Source organism: Desmodus rotundus, chromosome 6 (genome assembly GCF_022682495.2).
Source record: "Desmodus rotundus isolate HL8 chromosome 6, HLdesRot8A.1, whole genome shotgun sequence".
Taxonomy (NCBI): Eukaryota; Metazoa; Chordata; class Mammalia; order Chiroptera; family Phyllostomidae; genus Desmodus; species Desmodus rotundus.
Genome location: NC_071392.1, coordinates 44,218,145 through 44,240,826, shown reverse-complemented (window position 1 = coordinate 44,240,826; position 22,682 = coordinate 44,218,145). Strand labels below are relative to the sequence as shown.

The window sequence follows — 22,682 nt, the reverse complement described above, 5'->3', positions numbered from 1 at the left end:
TGCCTCTCGTGCGCCCCCTACTGGGGACCTGGCCCACAACCCAAGCATGTGCCCTGCCTGGGATTCAAACCAGCGACAACCCTTTGGTTCTCAGGCCAGCACTCAATCTCTGAGCCACACCAGCCAGGGCCCATCACAACTATTAATTGAACAAAAGGACGAACGAGTTATATTAAGGGATTGTTTCCCATTTATGATTTGGATTGCCAGTTGATTTTAAAAAAACGCCCTGTGGTATTGGCTCATCCACAAATTAATGTCAGAAAGAAACATCTGCCCTCTGTTTCTAAACCAGCCTCTGGCTTTGGTCGTAGGTCTTCTGATTAACCAGCATCTTCTTACAGGAGAGGAAGCCAACTGGGAGAGAACCTTAACTCTCCATGACAGGGCTCAATTAACAGAGCTAAAGCATCAGTGTGCTTAGCTCTTCAGTGGATATCACCCCAGTATCAGCTTTTACTTGCAGCCCAGAGAAACACAATGACCCACTACCTCAAACACAGACAGAATAAAATAGGCACTGCGATGAGTCCATAAAGGTGGCAAGGCAGCACACTAAGCCAAGATGCTTTAGTGCCTGGAACTCCAGATGTAATAGAGTGAAATGCTTGCCCTCTCTGACCCCAAGCCTGCTTTGTTCCCATGACCTTCTGGCTGATGGCTTCTGCTTAGGCTTGCATATAGATATGCTAATCGTTAGAGGAATTTTACTTGCACCTCCAGCTTTACAAAAACATTGCCTTACCAGAGGAGATAAGGGAAGTATGTACAAAGATAATAACTGTTTACCAAAGATTTGCGGGAACCTCATGATGGGACTCACATCAGCTGGAGTCAACAGGCTAAGAACAAAGAAGTTTCACAATCTTCCTCAGACCCCTTCTGGTGCCCAGATGTCTTTCATCCTCAATCACTTCTTGCCCCTCCCATTTTCCCCTTCCTTTGATATAAAAGAAGCCTGAATTCTGTAATTTCTCAAGATGGTTCTTTAGGAAGCTAGTCTGCCATCTTCTCAGCTTGCTGGTTTTCCAGATAAAGTCACTTTTCCTTGCCCCAGCACCTTGTCACTAAACTTACCGGCTGCCAGGCAGAGAGCGGTATGAGCCTAGACTCAGTTTCACCGAGGCTTCCTGTTGGGGGACTGCATGTTGCAAGTTCAAGTTCTCCTATTTATAAATGGACTTCCTCATTCCTCCCAAAATCTAGTAAAAAATAAAAATCTCTGTTCTGTGCCTAGCTGGGTAGTTCTCTTAGTCATTTTTCATGGGCTGAAAGTTTTAATGTAATCATTAAACATGGCTCTAATTCTTCCATCTCCAAATCAGCATGTATCCTGAGAAAGTCAATGCTAAGGTATTTCCATCCTCTCAACCTTAAGAATTAAACATTATGTCTCCAACCAAAACTATGAATAAGAGCAGCACAGCCTAGTGACTAGTAGGAGAGAAATAAAAACAAGAATCCTTGATCCTGGGTCTGTTCCTCAATTTTGTAAACTAAGAAGTAACCAGTTACCGCCATCTCTACAGATAAGACAGGAGTGACTGTAACAGCCTGGTGTTCTATTTCTAATAAGTAGTGGGGAGTTTGGTAGCATCATAAAATTATGTTTTGTAATATTAATTATACTTTCCATAACTCACTGTGCCAGAAAATACATTGTATAGGAAAAACTTTTTTTCTCTACAATAGTCTACTCAGAATACTTCACTTCTGGTCACCAAATGTGTGAGGGGATTTTTCTCTACATTGATGAATTGATGAATTCTCCAGCATCAGTTGGGTGTCCAACCATTTAACATAATTCTGACACTATCTACCTAGAGACAGTGTTAGATCCCACAGGTTAAGGGGCTCAGCCTCCCTCTTCAGATGCCAATTGCAAGTCACTTGTGCTTCTGACAGGTCTATAAATTGGAAGATTCCAGAACCTCCTCTTAGGGTTTGATAATTTGCTACAGTTACTCACAGAACTCAAGAAAGCAATTTACTTATTATAAAAAGATACAACTCTGGAAGAGCCAAGTGGAAGAGATGCATAGGGCAAGGTGTGTGGAAAGTGGCACTGAGGTCCAGGCCTTCTCCAGGCACACCACCCTTCCTGCTCCTGCACCTCCACAGGCTCCTCCAACCCAGAAGCTCTCCAAACCCCTTCGGTTAGGCGTCCTTACAAAGGCATGGTTCATTACCTCATTACCCATTGGTCATTGAACTCAATCTCTAGCCTCACCTCAGGAGTGGGGGAGTGGGGGTGAGGCTGAACGCGCCAACCCTCTAATCGCGTGGTTGTTTCTCAGGTCTCCATCCTTAGGAGCTTTTCAAAAGTCACCTTATTAACATGAACTCAGATGTGGTTGAAAGGGGCTTGTTGTAAATAACAAAAGACATTCTTCTCACCTTTGTGTCGTGGAACTATTTTAGAAACTGGGAACACTAAATAGTATAACAAAAGATGTCCCTATAGAGCTTATCACTTAGGAAATTATGAGGATTTTGGGACCTCTGTGCCAGGAACTATGGATGAAGACCGAAGATATATTTCTAGGTAAAACACAGCATTACATATGTATAAACTGAACTTTGGGAAATCAATTATTTCCCACATAACTCATCAATATTTCTGATACTGCTACATTTTGGCAAAGCAACAGTTCTAATTTTTAAAAGCTGTCAGCTGTTACACGTGACTGCACTGATACTTCATATCGCTAGCAAACCTTTTATTTGAGTGACGGTGGTTATCTGTATCCATCAAGGAAAAGGTATCTTTGTTTTTCCATAAGCAATTAATTATACTCATGCATTGCCCAGCTAAAACAGTATTTTTATAAACTTTTTAGGTGAAGACCCATAATTAAACAAGTCTGTAAATGGAGAACAGCCCAGGTGTCAACTACTCATTTCCCGGTTGCTCAGGGGCATTTGGAGGCCTGGTAGACACCTGCAGTAATACTCTGGCTTCCGAATGATCACAGGTGGGAGGGGCTTTCATCTTTCTGGGCTTCCCAGTCCCTGGGTCAGGCTGGGAATAATCTCTAAACAAATGATTACATAAAAGGCTTCCTTTATGAAATAAAACTAAAGACGTCTGGCTTAAAAGATATACTATATTTCTCCATTTGCGGCATGCTCTTTCAACTTTTATCTGTATATTCAAGTTAGTTACTGTTTCTCTTTGTTAATCCATACACGCTTCCTGTGGTAGGACAGTTTTAATAATTTCCCTTCTCATTATAAAATCAAGGCTAATTTTTAACCCTTTACAAAAGTTGTCATTTCCCTAGAGAAAACTATGTTTTCAGAAGGGATAAAATAATTCTTAGGAAGTCACTCTTTTAATTAATTTATTTATTTCCTCACCCAAGAATATGTTCACTGATTTTACAGAGGGAAAGAGAGAGAGAGGAAAAAAAACATCAATGTGAGAGAGAGAAACATCAATCAGTTGCCTCCCGTAAGCACCCCTACCAGGGATCAAGCCGGAACTTTTTGGTGTACGGGACGATGCTCCAACCAACTGGCCAGAGCTAGAAAGTCACCTTTTTTTTTTTAATCCTTATCTTGGGACATTTTTTTTTCATTGCTTTTAGAGAATGGGGAAGGGAGAGACAGAGAAACATCAATGTGTGAGAGAAACATCAATTGGTTGCCTCCCATAGGCACCTGGACTGGGGATCATTGGATCCTATGTGCTCAGACCAGGGATTGGACCTGCAACCTAGGTATGTGCCCTGACCAGGAATGGAACCTGCAACCCTTCAGTCACAGGACAATGCTCCTACCAGCTAGGCCACAGCCACCAAGGCAGGAAGTCACACTTTTGATGACATTTCTTCTAGGGTGAGACCATTTCAATATACTTCTTGTTTCATATTTAAAAATTCTTTTGGAAGTCCTTTTATTAAGTAGGGAAGAATTTTGTCTTTCAGGTGACAATCTTCTAATTCAACTGATTTATATATCCTAGCATATTGTTGGCAAAATTAGGTTTACAGTTGTGAGTACGCAAAACACAATTTATTCTTGTATTATAACAGGGTGCAGACTGGGTGTCCCCGGAAAACAGCAGAGCATATTCCCCATGAATTGTGATTGGAGGAAGGGGTCAGTAAATGATGCAGGATTTTAAGATGCTTTGCATAACAATGGCAAGTTAATAGCCATGTCTTGGCTGAAGGGAAGCAGACTGCCATCCAGGGTGAAAGGTGTACTGAGCGTATAGTGACTCATGACGTAGCCAGGGGAGGCAGATGCCCCTGTGTCACAGGAAATTCTTGCCCTGACTAAAGATAGCAGCCAAAAGGAGGTAAAAGATATGGGGGAACTGGTGAAAATGGCACATCACAGGAGAGGCCGGATATGAGGTGACATAGGAAGTTCCAGGCAAAGCATTGCAAATAAGTGCAGGCTGAGAGAGAAGTAGGGAGAAAAAGCCACATAGGAGGAAAGAGTGTAAGGAAATCTGCCACAAAAAGAAGCAGACATACAGTTTGGAAGAATGTAGAAAGGGCCCGGTCCGCCATGAGGTTTGGTGTGTATGTAAGAGATGGCCGTATGGTCTGAGAGGGTACAGGACAGGGTCTGCCATGAGAAGGAAGCCATGCAGTTTGGAGTAAGAGCAGGCCTGCAGCAGAGCAGATGGAGTTGTGCAGGGACCTGCCTAACCAAGCACAGATTTGTGGGAGACGCTTGGAGCTGAACTGTGACCAGGAATGCCAAACTACAGACTTCTGCCTTCTTGAAGGGCGTATGGAGAAGCCACTCTCTTAGGACGTGTGCCTCCCTGGACTCCACCATGATCCAGAGTAACATGGCACATGTTTCCCTGAACCACTATATGGAGGCCAAGGACAATGTACCCCAGACCCTGAAGGAGAGAGCTGCTGCGAGAAGATTGCGACTCTGAAACCCACAAGTGCACATTCCAGAGGGGATGGAGACCTGTTTGCATGACTGGCTTAAGGATAGATAAGGACATGGGGAACTTCAGGGCACGGTTTTGGCTTGGATACTTTTGGGGAGCAAGGTAAGTGCTGGTTCCCGTGGGAGAGGAGGGCTCAGAGCAGGGATAATCTCAGCTTCCCCCACCCACCCTGAGGTTGGAATCCTGTTAATAAAGACCTATTTCCTTCAACACTAATTGTTAGGTCATGTGTCAAGGTGCCATGTGGCCAAGCCCTGGTCTGCTTGGTTGTAGTGTTATTATTTATTAATTATTGTATTATTTTTTATATTATGCCTGTTTATGTACTTTTGCCTACCCCTGTATATTGTTTGTAAAGTGCTCCACTTGAAACTAAAATTATTTGCAGAAAGAGCAGGAAGAAATTATATATCTAGTTTTATTTTCCCTTCCCTCTCCCAACCCCTTATCGGAGCATTCATACCATGGAGAATGGAAGTAAGTGCAGTTCAGAGTAAACAGTGTGGGGTCCCTGGGGCCTCGTGGGAAATTTGGCAGCGGGCATGCATTCAAAAGGCAGTTTACGATTCAGGTCATAGGTGCTCAGAGCCATCTTCTCTCAGGTAAGCACGGCAAGAAGAGTCTTATAACTGGGGCTGGGAGGGAGGAGCAGAGGTGGGATGTGCCACTGCAACCAGGTCCCTCACAATATAATTAAGCCGGGACTTGGGGTAGAAGAAGTAGGTCAAAGGCAGCAGTTTATAGAGATGTGTATTATTCAAGCAGAGATGGGGAAACAAATGAGAGATACCAGGGCCATGTGTCCTTTGAACTGGAAAGTACTGATTAGTCTCCCAGGCTGAGTGACTGGGGCAGGAGTGAAGGAGCTAGCCAAACCAAACCCAGTACCAATGTCTTCTGAGCCTGAGGCCAGTCCCAGCAGTAAACGTCGGCACTCCTCCATGGCTCATGTGGATTGTGATGAGATCTACAGTTCAAACTTGTCCTAGGTAACACTTCTACTAGCCTATGGGCACATGTGGAGTCGCCAAAGAGCTCCTACGCTTGTTTGGGAATGGTTAATGGGAAACCGCTGTCTGCAGGGCCAAATGCTGAAGACAAGGAAGAGGAGAAAAAGCGAGAAGGCAAAATGAATAGCCAATGAGAAAAAATATATATATATGAACACACACACAGAAGAAAACCCTGAAAACAGTGCAAAAATAAACTACTTTGTTCCTAAGCAAAGCCAAATCATATTCTTGGAATAAGCCCATGGGTAAAAACTTTAAGAGAACCTTCCCATTACTCTTTATACCTAGTTTTTAAAATAAAATACACAATGTTGATATTATAATAAAATTATACACTCACAAATCTCTTGTAACAATGTAAGTTATCACAACTTTTTTTGACTTGATTTTTCAATAAGAACAAAAGCCTAGGGGAGGTGGCAGGGGATAATGGAGGGAGAAGGGGGAAGGGTTTTCAGGAACATCTATAAAGAACACAGGGGCAAAAACCAAGGGATAGGGGGATCAGGGGTGGTCGATGGGGATGGCTGGGGTCGGGGGGCAGTGGTGGACGAAAATGGAGGCAACTGTACTTGAACAACAATAAAAAAAAGTTAAAAAAAAAAAAAAAAAGCCTAGCCCTGGCCACATGGCTCAGTTGGTTGGAGCGACAGCCTGTGCACCAAGGGGTAGTGGGTTCGATCCCCAGTTGGGGTGCGTGCAGGAGGCAGCTAATCAATGTTTCCCTCTCGAGTTGATGTCTCTTTCTCTCCTTCTCTCTCTCTCTCTCTTTTTTTTCTTTCCTTCTCTCCCTCTCTCCCTCTCTCTCTCTCTCTCTCTGCCTTCCTCTCTCTCTAAAAGTCATGAAAGCATGTCCTCAGGTGATGATTAGGAAAAAAGAATGAAAGGCTATAAAAATTTTCATAGCCATTTGCCCAACAATACTCTTGGGCATTTAACACTAGGGGAGTAAACCCAAAGAAAAGCCGTCTGTGTTCAAATGTTCGCTGCAATGTTATTAGTAATAGTGATTTTTTAAAAGTTGAGGCTGGAGACAAACTAAATGTCCCAAAACAGAAGAATGATTAATTTAGACACAGCAGCCCAGTAGAATCCATGAAGTCATTAGCAATCATAATTATGACATTGATGTAGCAACATAAAAATGTTTATAATACAACTGGTAATCTTTATTAAATATCTCTAGATTGCCATTACAACTAGGTAAAAATGCATACCCATCACAAAGACCAAGGGGAAAAAGGGAGAAATAGACAGTTGATATGAATAGGACCTGTTGAATGATGGGTGAAATTTGTTTCTTTTTAAAATTCTTTTCACTAGTTTGTTGTTTGTCCATGAAACAATTTATGGTTTTGGCAGGATAAGTTGCAGAAGCAGAAACAATGAAATGAAAGGAGGGAGGCTCTTAATAAGAACCTTTTCAACTGTTAATCAGACCTTTCTTTTCCTTTCATCTTCCTACCTTTGTAGAGCTTCATAGTGGCCTAGAAACATTCCCTTGCAAGTCTCTCCTTAAAGCACCCTTCTTAGGACCAAAACCAGAACCACTAAGCCCGCCCCTGTCGGCTCTCTCTCATCCCCAGGGTGTCACTGTGACCTCAAACGCCCACAGCTTTCCCCCAGCTGCCTAGGCCTGGCCAACCCTTCATGGATCCAACAGAATCAAACGTAAAGAAAAGGCAGCAGCACACTGAGTGGCCTGCTGCCAAAAGTTGAGATTTCCCAGCACACAACAATCTATAATTAACAGGAGGCAATGCCAAAAACAGCAAAGAAGCTTCAAGGAACTGCTAAAATATTCCTCAGTTTTTAACTACATATGCATTCTCTTCCACTCACCCACCCCACCCCATCCTCCCTATTGTATTCAGAAATTCCTCCAAAACCACCAGATTGTAGAAAGACACTAATAGCTACGGCATAGTGGTCAGGAAGGAAGTGTACAGAAGCTCAAATGAGACCACAGCCAGACAGTGCAGGTCACTCTTGAGAACAGAAAAGCTGTCCTTAGAACGAGAAGAAATTAAATAATCCCAGCCAGGTTACTTGATGTGTGTGTTTGTGTGTTATGAGGGGGTGACAGCACAAATGAAGTCCAAAACTTCAGGACCTATAAGATAATTTACAAGAACTGACGGGCTTAAAGCACAGTAGGAAGTACTAGTTCTACACAATTTCTGTTGAGCCCTGTAATTCTGTCTTCAGAAAACTTTCCCCTTCAAAGAGCATTCCTAAGAATGGCATAAGAATATCCTTAATGACTACTCGGCCACTGAGTAAGAATTTTCTAGAAAATTAGCCCTAACCTTTACCTCCATCCTCCTGACAGTTCACAATCCCTCTTGGAACCACCATAATGCTCGGGCAGCAGAGGTTTAATGCCAGTTGAGTGTGGAGGCAGCGAGGAAGCCAGACATGTCTGCGCCTGTAAGTCTCTGACTGTATGGGACTCACCTTCATTAGAGGCAATGTGATCTCTTCTGTCACAAGGGTTATTCCAGGGATTTCCTATAATGGGGGGAAACAGGCGCACAATATCAGCTGCCACAAGCTCAAGTCTTCAGGAAGTGTTTTCTGCACAGACAGAAGCTGAGGGCAGCTTCCAGTTTGCTAACCTCTGCTTTAAATAAACCTTGGGGTTTATAAATAACAGTGAACACAGCCTATCTCTTTCCTCAGGAAGAAAAATATTCTTTAGAGTTATGATTATAATAGTTGGCAGTGTCTCTAAAGGAAAGAAGATTAATGAAGAAATACAGAGTAAATAGTTTATTGTTTACTGTAAATAGTAAATAGCAAATAGTACATTTCCATTTCCATTCACACCATCAGGGTAATAATGGGGGGGCGTGTTCCACTGTTTTGTAATCCTTCTTCCTCCCCCCCTCTCTTTCATTTCAATGCACTACAGTTGGTTCCTCCTCCCTAGAAAGAATCACGATTAATGGGATTCTTGTATGACTTAGTAGATGTTTCTGCACCTCATCCTCACCCATAATTTCAGAGCTAAGAGATCCCCATGAAGCTGAGGCAGCTCCATCACCATGCCAAATGCGCAGGATGTGCGTGTCATCTCAGATAGTCCCAACTGTAACATTTTGCTAACTAGTGAGCATTCAAACAGACATTTAAGTAAAATCAAAATTGCCCTTTATTCACTGTTCTTTTCAAAGTGTATTTCTGAGTGAATTATGTACATCAGCTTTCAACTAGTCAATTCATCTTTCATTTCCTAAAGAAATAAATAATATTTGAGGAAATAATCTGGAAGCTGTTAGATAGAAATAAAACCTGATATGTGGCTTTAATTTAAATATCCTGAATTTTATCGATATACAACATTCCTGTGAAAGGGGGATTGCAGCAATGGAGAAATAAACTTCTAGAACATTCAAGCAACTGAGTTCTCCACTGTGAGAATACAAAGCCTTTGATAAGAATCTTCAGTGTGCTTCACAGCATAGGACACTTCAAAAAACAGCATTATAATTTCACTATAGCTTTAGGTTATAAATAACATCTTAGAAGAGGTGTAACACGGCTAACTGCACAGAGTAACTCAGGGTTATCAGTGCATAAGAGCACGATATTTTCTAGTATCTTAAGAAATCCAATTCAATTATTTACAGAAATAATCTGCCTCCCTCCACACAGAAGTGTGAAATTAGTGTTCTCTATTGTGACAAGTGTTTACTAAGGGTGTGGCATTAAGAGCATTTGCAGATTAGAAAAAAGAAAAATAAATGATTTGCATTATTGCTAAAGATAAGTACAGATTTAAATAATTTCAGGATTAGAAGAAAATTTTAAGGTAACTTACTCCAACCACAAGAACTTTAAAGCAACGTGGTAAACCCTAAAATAAGCTTAGTACACAGGCGGTTATAATTTTGGGCTTTTGTGTATTGTACTTTTTGTAGGATGTCACTTTATATGTCCACAGTAGCTCCTCTGCCACACAAAGCCAGGAGAAATGCAAAAGTGAAGGCTTGCCTGTCAGTCTGACGTCCTCCATCTTGAAACACAACCCTAGGAACTAGAGGTCCTGTTCTTGGCCCCCCAGCTGAGGCTGATGGGGCCAGACAGCAAGACGGAGGATGGGTGGTGAGCAGAGGAAGCTGAGACGTTCATTTCCTGACACTGGGTGGCTTAACCTGCAAACTTCCTGCCACATTACCACAGAGTCTGCATGTATGTTCACAAGGGTTCTTAAAACAGTGAGGACCTGAAAAGGAACAAGCTCAGGTCTTCCCCTTATAATTCTACAGTGAGGCATGAAAGTTTAATGATTCTAACAGTAAAAGACAAGAACAAAGGGCCTTTAGGAAACCATTACCATTGTGCATATCAAAAACTGACATATTAATCAAACACACCTGCTATGTCTTTTTTAAGGACTGTATTTAAATAGTCTAAATACAAAAGGGGAAGTGTCACAATTTATCCTAATACATCTTTTCCTAGGACTGTGTTATCTGAGTTGAGTATATTTTTCTAAATGCCTTCTTGATATGAACCTCTGTCTCAAGACTAAGCATGTAGTTCTGACATCTGAATTGAAAGGAGAGGAAGCAGAACCTTTTTCAGGGGACGCTTTTCACTTTCCAATCCAACAAAGTGCAGTTCATTGCATCACGTTCAAGAGAAAATGAACAATGCTTTAGTTCAGCACTTCCTAATTAAAAAGGAGGAAGTCTGGACCAACAGGAAGAGAAGGTTAAATGAGTGAGTTTGCTTAAGGTTACTGCCTGTTACTGATCGAAAGCTCTAGAGTTATTACATATTTTCTTTGTAAGGCTGAGAAAAGAGGTCATGACGGTGCTAATCTACTAAGTAAATAGAACCAGTCAGATTAATAGCAGTGGTCCAGCATTCCTAATTTATGAAACCCTAAGAAATGTTTTAATCCACTCTAGGTGCTAATAAAACTGAAACACCATTTGAAGATGGTAAAGGCTTAGCTCTGCTTAGTAGTAGGAAGAGTGATAAATATCCTATACCATCTCTTCAACTCTCCTATTTTATAAATACCTTTGGCAACAGCAAGGATTATTTTTCTGCCAGGAAACACCAATTCAGTTCCTTATCAGTCAAAATCAAAATGAAATCACAACCTTGGTCACTGCGACAGGGATGGCCTATATCTGATGCATAACTGTGAGTCAATTTTAATTACATAAGGAACACAAAGTGTTAACTTACTGTATTCCAAGTGAGCACCGAGGAATATGGCAAAAGTGTATCCATGTTACTTGTCTCTGGGTATATGCTCCAATATGAAGAAGCTGAGCAGGTTTTTGGAAATTAAAAAAATAGACATGGTTTAATAATAATCAGGCAGTGGACACTGTTAATTTGCCAAAATGAGAAAACAACAAAAGTTTTCATCCTCCAAATGTTAACCATTATAATTTTATATACTGATTAAAATATTTAGGTTCTGAACATTTGGACAATGAGAATAAATTTTTAAAACATTATTTGGCACTTATTGCTATCCGAATGGCATTATACTACCTTGTATCTTATCAGCAAATACAAAACTGAGCTTAAAAATCTACATTTTATGGGGGAAAAATCACTGATGAGGTCATAGAATCAAAATCATATCTTATATCTCATCAGTCTCTGAGCAGCCACAGCTTCTCACAAAACCACAAGAGAATGAAATTTAATTAGCTGCTGACTACAATAGAGGGGGAAAACTCCCAACCAGCATTTTGACAGGTTGAGGCATTATCAACTTATTGTTTTTCCTCAGGCAAAAGGGTTAAGGATACAACATGAGCAACACCTACCAATTATAAATTCCTGAATGGGGTCAAAGGAATAGCAGGCAGAGATATTCTCAGAAATCCACTGAATAATCTTTAAAAAATAAGAAGACAATTCTGTTAACATTTAAATCTGCACCTAGCCCCTACCATCAAAGAAGTTTAAAATATATATAAATCTTGTAAATTCTACATCTATTTTGGAATTGCCTAAGAACCCACTCACTTCTATATTACCTACAAGATACATAATGGAAGACCGTGTGGGTAAAACAGTATTATAAATGAGGTCCTTTTTTTATAGGCCTTTTTAATAAGTGCCCGTGGATGGAATCCAAATAAACTTTCCTCAACCCAATGTTTGTTTTTGCTAGAGGAGGCCATATTCTAGCAAAGGACCAGTGGGAAGAGCTGTGGCATAAAGGAGAAAACAAACCACTAGGCCTGGAGACAGCAGATCTGTGTCTGAATTCCTGCTCAGTAATCAGGGTGAACATTGTCACACTATTTAACTCTTATGAGCAGCACTATACTATCCTCTCAAGGGAGGGATAATCCCTGTGCTACCAACAGCTCTCTCTCAGAAGTCTCCAAAACCATCCACATCTCCTCGTGGAATGAAGCCCCTCAGTCTGTACTTTACAATTTACAAGTACTATACAGCTTTCCTAGCCATAGCAGACGCCCACATTTCTGTTCCTGCCAATAATTTGTTTTTTCCAAACCTATTCATGCTAATTGTACTTATTTTCACAACTAGGTAATTTAATAAATTATCGCCATAGACAATCAGAATATGGATGCTAAAAGAATGTTGTTGGGTCAACAAAAGTTGGAGGCTTTAAAAAGATTCTAAAACACTTCCTAAAAAACTGGGTATACATGAGACAACTATAAAAGATTGAGAAAAAATTGCCCTATGTACACAGATTGCTTTGAAATCATTGCTCTCTTTAGAAAAAGAAAAGAAAGAAATTAACAGGAAATAAAAGACAATACATTACTAGTGGTGTAGTGTAAGACAAATGATTTTGAACTTTGATTAGCTGACATTTAAATAAAGGGCTTTAATTTAAATCAGAAGATGAGTGAATAAATGTACATTTATATGTTTTAGGTTAAAGTAAAATGTTTAAGATATCTTTTTTTCAATTAACCAACCACACATTGGTACCAATTAAGTCTCTGACTTCACAGGGTAACTGTAAAATTAAATGACAGAAGGTGTAAAAGCACTTTGTAAACTATATGTCAAATTTAAATGTAATTTTTAATAAAACATGTCACCAGGCTTTAGTCCATTTGACAATATATACCAAATACAGCACAGGTGAAAAAGTAAATATTTGAGAATTTATTTACTGAGCACTTCCTTAGAATGTTACTGATGTAGCTAAACACTTATTCATAATATTAAAAAGAAAGTAGTCAAAAGAACAGACATACACTCAGTACGGGCTCTGCTTGGGATCCATTAAAAAAGGGCACAAGAGAAAAATACGTTCAAGTCCAGATGGAGACCATAAACCTCAATTAATCATTAATAAACAAAATAACTTCTGTTCCTGTTCAACTACTACATAAATACACTTGATATTGCCTATTTGCCAATTTGTAAACGTAAGTGGTGTTTGCACCTTGGCTTCCACGAACTGTGGGTCTCGGCCGCAGGAGAGCAGGCAGTGCAACACGGCCATCTTCTCCCAGTCCGGCCGGGTGTGCCACAGGAGCTGTAGCAAACAGGACTGGCTCAGGAACACTCTGTAGAGCCTTCCAGAACACCAGTCCAGTACCAGGGACCCTGACAGCGACTGCAAAGGACTATGAGGTAGCATATTGATCACATCATTGCTTCCTGGAAACAAACAAACAAATAAATAAATAAAAGTTTGGCAAATAAAAGGAACCCCTCTCACCCAAACATGAAAGTCAAAACAAATCCAAATGGACCATGTTCCTGAGGGGAAAACTGCAGCCATACCTGTCAAAAACAGACTGTGGCAGATCAGGTCTGGATGTTGAACGTTAAGTAGATGAAAGAAATGACCAGGTAAGTAAACAGCTATGTAATATTCTGTAGAAGAGAAAGACTTCAGTCACCTATATGTGGTAAGAGCTATACAGATACAAAGCCCAGAACTTCACATTATCCCTATTTTTTTTTAATGTGTTAAAACACAAAAGTTTTGACCAATGTGATAATAAGCTGCCTGATGTCGGTGCATTTCATCTTACTAGCCAGATCTCATTTATTCTTCTGTGGTTAATTTACCCAGACATTTAGTCCTGGTGACCTTAATTTAATCTGTAAGTTTTGTTTCTAAGTGAATTGTGGCTTTATATGAATCTAAATGATCTTTGGAAGCAAATTAGAATAGAAAATATTAAGCCACATGAATTAGTCATTAATCTGAAAAACTGGGAATAGCTTATAATGGGAATTTCCTTCAGTTTCTGCCAGGGTGGGGATGCCCTATATAATTTAGTCTCCTGTGTTTATCTACTCATCCTTGTCATCAGAGTCATCCTTATCACTGTCACCATCATTACTGTCATCATCGTCATCATTTTGTTTAGACAACTTTTAAATTGATATTTATCAAAACAATCTCTGCAGACATTCTGACACAATATGAAGCACTAATTTGTTTCCTTGCATATCTAGCTGCCTAGGATTCACACCTTCATGGTCCCTGCACTAGATATTTTTGTACCAATAAAATTTGTACATAGATTGAGCCAAGGTATAAAAATAGATTTCTGGAGAATGGGAGGGTAAAATACCAATAATTTTTCTAGGATCTTAGGAAAACAGAAATTCACATGGTTGTAGTGAATTTCATACAGATGAAACATTTAGATTATAAGTAAGCCAGCTGGAATCTTATTTTCCAGAGAAGCAAAGAAATATATGCTAATCATTTACACAGAAGGCATTCTGTGCAAAGGAAAGAGGATGTAATACTCTAACCAGTCACCATGGAGCAAGTGATGTTAAACTGCTTAATACAAATGGTCACAATAATATAATTATAGCAAACCTGGAGTAGAAAAACACAAATAATAATATAGTAGGGCACTGAGGTGAGGGTTTGGGCATCAAATGACCTAGGTTAACCAATTAATTAGGATGGTACTATGTCCCTGGGAGAGGGGGCATTTGGAAATCTATGAAAGTGTTTTAGGTTGTCACAATGATTGGAGTGGAGGGGGATTCCTATGCCATTTGATGAGTGGGCTCCAAGGATATTAAATCTCTCAGTGTGCTCTCACACAAAGAATTATTGTCTCACCAAAGATGTCAATAGTATCTGTGGTAAGATGAATGATGGCCTCCAAAGATATTCATGTGCTCATCACCAGAGCCTATGAATATGTTACCTTGAGTGGTAAAAGGGACCTTGCAGGTGTGATTAAGGATCTGAAGATGGGAACAGTATTCTCAATTATACAGTGGACCCAATGTGATCACAAATGTTTTTATACAAGGGAGATTTGACTACAGAAAAGCATATGAAGAAAGAGCTTGAAGTGATGTGGTCACAGGCCAAGAAATGCAAAGAACCCTTGGGAGCAAAGAACCCTTTTTTCCCTGGCATCTCCAGAGAGACCCATTTCTGGCCACATGTAGATTTTAGCTCCTCAAGACTCCTTCAGAACCACAGGAGAACGTTTGTGTTGTGTTAAGCCCTAAATTCATAGTCATTGGTTACAGGAGAAATAAGAACTAAAATAGTGCCCTGATAAGAGACGCTAAAAGGAGCTAGGCATATATCTCTGCCTCTCTGAGCCTCAGTTTCTTTACCATCACTGAGCAAAATTACTGTAATAACAAGGATGACCTAAATCAAACAGCAGATGGTATTCATTTTCTTAAATGGAAGATTTTTATTTATAAACATATCTTTCTTATATAGTGGTGCTTGGGATTTCATTAAAAATTTCCAAAAAAGACCTCTATTTTTAAAAATGCTTCATTTAATATAAGCCACTTTTAACAGAGTGACAGGTTAGGGAAATTGCAGGCAATTAATAGCAAAAAATTGTATCACTCAAAAAAGTATAATTGTTGGCATAAAAATCACCTCTAGAATGATTTCAATTAGGTACAATTTTGTGCCTATAAAATGTGTCTAAGAAGGAAAGACAAGCAGTGTAAGAGCCTGTTTTCACAAAGCTCTTGCATTTCCGCCTCCTCCACATTCTGAAGACCACAGATTAAACCACTTCTGCCGTTCAAGAGTCATTCCCCAGGCTAAAAAAAAAAGGGAAGGATACCTTTGACCTCACAAAATGCTGTTTTTTTTAGTGGAAAGTTTCCCACAGCACTCTTGAGATGGTACTGATAAGAAAAAGTCCCAAGAACTCTTGCATCTATCTGTTACCACAGGAAGCAGTACCACCAGGCCTTTCTAAGGCCATTTTCCACTGTCAGAGCTCATGATAAAATCTGCCACATACTGGCCCACATAGCATAAGACATCTTACCTCACCAATAGTATTCTTCAAAATAAAAATCTTTTTATAAACATTCTTATCGTTTTGGTTCTCACTTTGCCCAGTTCCCTCACCTCACACCTTCCTAAACCTTTGTCACAACAGTAGCTTTTCCTTCTTAAATGTTGTGCCATGTCCCATATGTAGGCAAGCAACAGTTCTGTTGTTCAGCCTTGTGCTAAACACTTTGTGTCCCACGTCCCAATTAGCATGGAAAAGCCTCTTTTGGTAGAGAAATGCAATAAACCCCTGCTTTATTTTCTTCCTCATACTCCCTTCATGCAACTCAAGTTCCCTTTACCATATTTACTCAGTGAAAAACAACTCACTCAAGCTGATTCCATAAATCAGTTGCGGGACTTGGAAGCTTTCAGCAATTAGCAAAAAAGAATGGGCAATTTCCCAAATGTCTTTGTCCTCTCTAGAATCAAGGGCCAACATCATATATTATTTCTCATAGGCTTCTAGGGAACATCTCTTTCATTATTATCATTTTAATACTAACAAAATGACTTTTATGATTGCCACTAAGAACATAAGAAAGCTCACAGTGCAGATTCTCTAAAAAGAGAAATGCATTCCTCACCCCAGACCCCCATCAAGGCTGATGGAGGCAAGGTTGGTGGGGGCAGGGAGGAGGTTGTTTCCAGAGAAACCTTGACCTATCAGGCTTCACAAAGGTCAGTGATTGTCATTGCAATCCAAGACCAAAGAGGCATGAGAAAATGGGGTGCACAGAGAAGGAAGTGAGACATAGAAGGCTGAGGATATCATGTACCAGAAGGAAGGATCAAAGAGATGCCTCTCTCACTCACCAAGGTTAAGAAAAGTAATGCCCTGTGTCACCTGTGAGTGAGCAGTCCCAAGATCAGCAGTGAAGGTCTTGCTATAGCCTGTGGAGAGAACGTGAAGCCAGACAAAGCATGTTAAGAAACAAAGAGCTGTTAAGCCACCTAAGGGAGTGACTCTATGTAATACTCTCAACATTTAGCACCTGTGACACTGATAGAGCAAGCATCTTGGACTTCTAGATTTCATGGTTCCTCATCATTCTCCCAAAGCTGGCCTTAAGGGTGGATGACCTGAGGGCAGTCACATCCCAGATGTTCTGGGCTTAGATATAATCTTAGACCTTAACGAGTAGGTTGTGCTGGAAGGGGACAATCCAAAGGAAGGTTCCAAGAGAGGGAGGAGGCTGGGTGGCTCGCACTCCTGAAGTCATTAAGAGACTCAGAGACTTCTCTGAGTCATATTTGTAAAACCACTTTGAGTTAGAAAGGGTATTAGACTACCTACTAAACTCAGTGTATTAGGCTTCACTCTCCACTTCTGTAACTCTCATTCATCTTCAGAAAAGTTTTATTCACTGGTTTTCATCATTAATCATTAGAAAAATGTGTGAAAATTTTCCACAACATATCACACTTATACTATTAAACTATGTATATATGTCTAGTTCTTAAGTTACTTTTATTTTCTTCATTATTGAATAAGTAATTAAACTTTTTTTAGTTTGATTTCTAACTTGTGAAGGAAATATTTGGCTCACTTACAGAATAATAAATTAGTGAGGCCTGGCATAAAATTTTTTCAATTTTGAAAACAAAATCCATCTTTAAAAAATTTTAACTTTACTTACAGTATATACTACATAAATACCAATGTTTAAGGAACTAAATAAGCAACATAAATACTCCTTAGCATGGTTCAGACTAAAACTATTGAAGGACACACTGTGACCAACTATGGAATTGAAAAAGTTTAGGCACTTTCTTCCTGCTCCCCAGCCTGACTGTTAACATATCAGTTTTGGGGGTCACAGATGGGCAAAATGAAATAAACATACCTTAGGTCTAAGAACTGTTAAAGTCTGAGATCACGGAAGATTTTAACTAAAACCTTAGGTATCTTTGTAAGTTAAATCTATTCACACTTGGCAATTAGTAATAATAAAAGAAAACAAACACACACACTTTGGGCAAATATGCCCATTAATATTGATCTACAAGTCTAGAAAAAGATATAGGTCAGGATAACAAGTATGTGATATATAAAAATACTTAGCTAACTTAATATTTATCACTAGCAAACTTCTTCAGAAAACATTTATTATATAGGTATATAGGTATAGAATGTACTTAATAATATTAAAATCTATCAAATTTTCTACTATTTGGAAAAAGTGATTATGTTAAAGTAAAACACAAACTAAATGAAAATTACCTTTATGAAAGTAAAACACTGAATACGTGATTTGTTCCCAGGAGTCAAACTTCGGGCTGTAACACACACACAAACTTCCTAGAAGTAAGAAGGTATTTAGTAGAATCACAAACAAATAAAAAGATTCCTAAACCACTTAACCTTACTTGTATTCCATTAGATGTCTTGCTTCAAGTTACCTCATAGATTATTCTCAAGTTCTATACGTGGTCTATTAACAAGTTGTTGAGAATTTCAGTTCAAGCATTACTCAGCACACACTAGAAGCAATATATTGTGGTGGGCTACGAAGGGAAGGAAAATGAGTAAAGACACACTCCTGTGCATGAAACCAGGGGAGACTAGAGAAGTTTGCGGTTTCGTGAGATTCTCCTAATACACATGTACTGCCCTGCCCTCTGGTCCAGCTTGCCTTCCAGTCATTACTGACACCTATAAACCCTGGTTTATCAAAAACGTGTCTCCTCATTACAGAAAGTGTTCAGTCTTCTTATTCATCTAGAATAAAAGGCAAATTGTGACTATTTTTAATGACATTTAAGACAGGAATATACTGTTAGAAGTACATTTTATTATAATATCTTAAACAGAAAATAACTTTATCAGATAAAAATAATAACAATTCTGCTAGATATAAAATTACTGTATTGGATATTGACTAAACAATGACAGAACTTTTCTTTAAAATAATAGCAGACTCACCACGAGTAAAAGTAATGCTATATTAAAGCATAAACAAAAATAATAATTACAAGAGTTACAAAAGCCCCATGTAGCACTTTGACTACTTCCACACAGGAAGCACCATCAGCAAAAAACAACTCATTTATCCTGTCCTTTTATGTTCCACGATCACAAGGAGAAAGAAAATTTTAGTCAACATAGGTAAAACTTTAGCCTCTCTAATAATACAGAAATAAAAATTAAAACAAGGCACCAGATTTTTGCCTTCATATTAGTTAAATTTTAAAAATGAAAATCAATTTTGTCAAGGGAACAGTAGAAAGAACATTCTCAAATCATAGTGGTAAAAGAGTGAACTAGTATAAACTCTGAAAAATAGTTCTGAAAAGAGTCACACTGTTGATCTAGTAATAATTTATTTAGGAATCCTTCCTGAGGAATAAACATGAAGTGTTTATTTCTGCACATAAGGAAGATCACAACCTCCATTCTAGCAAAATCTTCCACATACCATCCCTTAGAGAATGAAGGTTATTGTTTTCCTTTTTTTTGAAGAAAGTTAAAGATATAGAATAAATGTACCTAATTACATACTCTAAGAGCCATATTCAGTCTCATAAGCAAACAGTTCCAAATAGGTTGTGGCTTAGTTCCCCCTCCCAAACCCAAAAGAAAACAAATACAGCAACGTGAAATGGGGCATGCACAAGCACTGCAAAGCTACCCCATTCATCGAATTTTCTTTGATAATGTAAATGTTCTGTATCTGTGCTACCAATATGCGAGCCAACAGCCACACTTTAAATGTGGCTAGTGTGACTAAGGAACTCCTTTTTCATTTTATTTTATTTTAATCAACTTATATTTTAGCCAGATGTAGCTAATGGCTACCACATGGGACAACACAGCTCTGGAGCAGTGGTTCTCAACCCTAAAAGTACATGAACCTACCTGGGCTCACAGTTAGCCAGGCTCCAACTTAGATCAACTGAATCAGACTCTCTGGGGGTGAGACTCAGGCATCTGTATTTTCTAAAATTGCCTGAGGCAAATTAATTAAATTCTCTAAGCCTCACTTCCTAAAATATAGAACCCACTTCATATGGTTATTATGTGAGAATTAAGTGAGATAAAGGTTACCTGCTGTTACTACTCCAGAATAATTTTGCTATTTACAAGTTGAGGAAAGTCACAATTTGAAAAACAAAGCATGCTCTTAATGGTCCAGAGATGTTTAATAAATATTCATCAACGATGAAGATAATATCTCAAAGTTGGCTAGGCTTCAGGAAACCATTTGGACAATGAAAGCTATTATGGACAAAGTTTTCCAAGGGAAATTATCTCATTGTAAAAGTCTCTACAAAATGCTAAAACACAGGCCTAATTCTGGGAACTTGTGAAGGGCAACTCTTATATGAACAGGAAGAATTTACACTTTTCACTCCCACTACCTCCCAGTAGGTGGTGCACAAAAAGGAATTACAGCCACTGGCCCTGGCTGGTGTGGCTCAGTGGACTGAGTGCTGGCCTGTGAACCAGAGGGTGGCTGGTTCGAATCTCAGTCAGAGCACATGCCTGGGTTGCAGGCCAGGTCCCCAGTGGGAGGGGTGGGGAGGCAACCATATATTGATGTTTCTCTCCCTCTCTCCCTCCCTTCCCCTCTCTCTGAAAATAAATAAATAAAATCTTAAAAAAAAAAAAAGATTTATAGCCACTGACTTAGAAGCTGCTCTTTCAGTCCATCTTCAAAGGTGACTATCAGTCAAGAAAGGAATGAGATATTTTCTCTGCTTCAATGCTTTGGGGAGTGTCTGATTTACCCTCCTCCCGTAAAAGACTTTTTAGAAAAGCCTGTCTGAAGTCCCAATCGTAGCACATACATGGCCTGACAACCGCGGCAGCACCTTTGCCCACTATCAACTCCCAGGAGCCCCCCATCACCCAGGTCTTAATCTCCAGTTCCTTGGAAGCTCTCAGATTTCATTTCTTATGGCAGTAAATTCAGGACAAACATCTTTCAAGATGTAAGAAGTAAATCTCCCAATGACAAGTATGTGGCAAACAAACACCAAATATTATTATAGCATCATCATTGATGCAAACAGTTAAAATAAGTTGAGTTTGCATAAGGCCCTGAGTCCACTGGCATTCCTTTCATGAACCATGTTTTCTGGAAAATGAAGCTGTTAGAGAGGGAGCCATGTAGGGAGTAGACTAGTTGCTCCCTTCTCCATTCCTACTTCGCTGAAACAGTTTGTTTTTCTTCGTTTAACCACAAAGGTAAAAAAATCACTTTTGAAAGGTAATTTGGAAAACATATGAACTGACAACTTATTAGTCAAAAAACCAAAAAAAGGTTGCTTGTCTGTCATGTTTCAGCTTAAACCTGGAAGCATCGCACTTGAAACAGGCTTACTTTTCCTATTTCAAAGCTGACTGTGAAGAGCAAGGCTCATTTTCTACTCTACTTTCCTTTCTACAGACGCTACTGAGAAAGGAAAAACAGACTCTTTCACATCTCATGCCAGATAAACCTAGCATTTTATTAAAGAAGATATGTCATGGACAGCCTATTTATAAATTATAGCTGCGAATATTCGAGACATTCCTATGGGAATAAAGTCATCATAGAATAAAAGCCAAAATGATGATGTATATCAGTAAATGGCACCACTGTTCACCTATTTGCTTATGCCAGAAATCTGAACACCATTCCTCTCCATCTAATTTACAGCAAGTCTTCTCAGTTCCACAAGAAGACACTTAGGCAAATAATTCCACAAGAAAAGGGCAAATAATTCCACAAGAAAACACTTAGGCAAATCCAGAACGTGGGCCATTGCATAAGGCAAATGGCCTGGACTCTTCAAAAAGTCAGTGCTGCGAAAAGAAAGAAAAGGTCAGAGGACAGGATGTGGGGATTGGTCTACACCAAAAGAGACTACAAAGACACAACTGAATATAATGCACGAATTGATGGGATCCTGACTTTAAAAGCCATACATATATATACATATATTTATTTATATGCATACACATATATTTTTAAATAATTGTGAAAATCTGAATGTAAAATAGTTTACTAATTAACGTCTTTCAGTGATAATGGTACTGAGGTTTATATAAAAGAGTATCCTTAACCTAAGGAGGTACAGGTTGAATTATTTAGTGGTAACTTGTCAGGATATCTAGAACTTACTTTTAAAAGGGTTAGGCAAAAGAAAGAAATGGAACCTATATGTGGGGAGAAGGATGAAGCAAATACTGTAAATGATACAACTGTTTAAGTAAAAGGCACATGGATATTCATTATAACCTTGGATTTTTCTGTATGCTTGAGCATTCTCAAAATAAAATATCACAATAAGAACAAAAAAGCCTTTAATGACTTCTCATTACTCTTAGGATGAAACCTGAACTCTTTCCATGGTCTACAAGGCCTTACATCACCTGGTCCCTGCCTACCTCTTCAGCTTTCTCTTGCACACTCTTCCCTGTGTTTTCTTGACTTCAGTCACACTGTTCTTAGTTCATATACATCCTTCAAATGTTAGATGTAGT

The 22,682-nt window shown here is 39.2% G+C and overlaps 1 protein-coding gene across 6 annotated transcripts in view; it reads right to left on the bottom strand.

The window, feature by feature from the left end:
- Positions 1 to 22,682, bottom strand: part of GSAP (gamma-secretase activating protein) — a 96,112-nt gene that overhangs the window by 36,671 nt on the left and 36,759 nt on the right. For all 6 annotated transcript variants that reach the window (XM_053926754.2, XM_053926755.2, XM_053926756.2 and 3 more), the window contains 7 exons: positions 18,435 to 18,512; positions 17,027 to 17,104; positions 13,696 to 13,788; positions 13,352 to 13,569; positions 11,739 to 11,808; positions 11,143 to 11,225; positions 8,395 to 8,448 (listed from right to left, as the gene is read on the bottom strand). In XM_053926754.2, the coding sequence (XP_053782729.1) occupies positions 8,395 to 8,448; positions 11,143 to 11,225; positions 11,739 to 11,808; positions 13,352 to 13,569; positions 13,696 to 13,788; positions 17,027 to 17,104; positions 18,435 to 18,512 (674 nt within the window). The remainder of the gene's footprint in view (positions 1 to 8,394; positions 8,449 to 11,142; positions 11,226 to 11,738; positions 11,809 to 13,351; positions 13,570 to 13,695; positions 13,789 to 17,026; positions 17,105 to 18,434; positions 18,513 to 22,682) is intronic.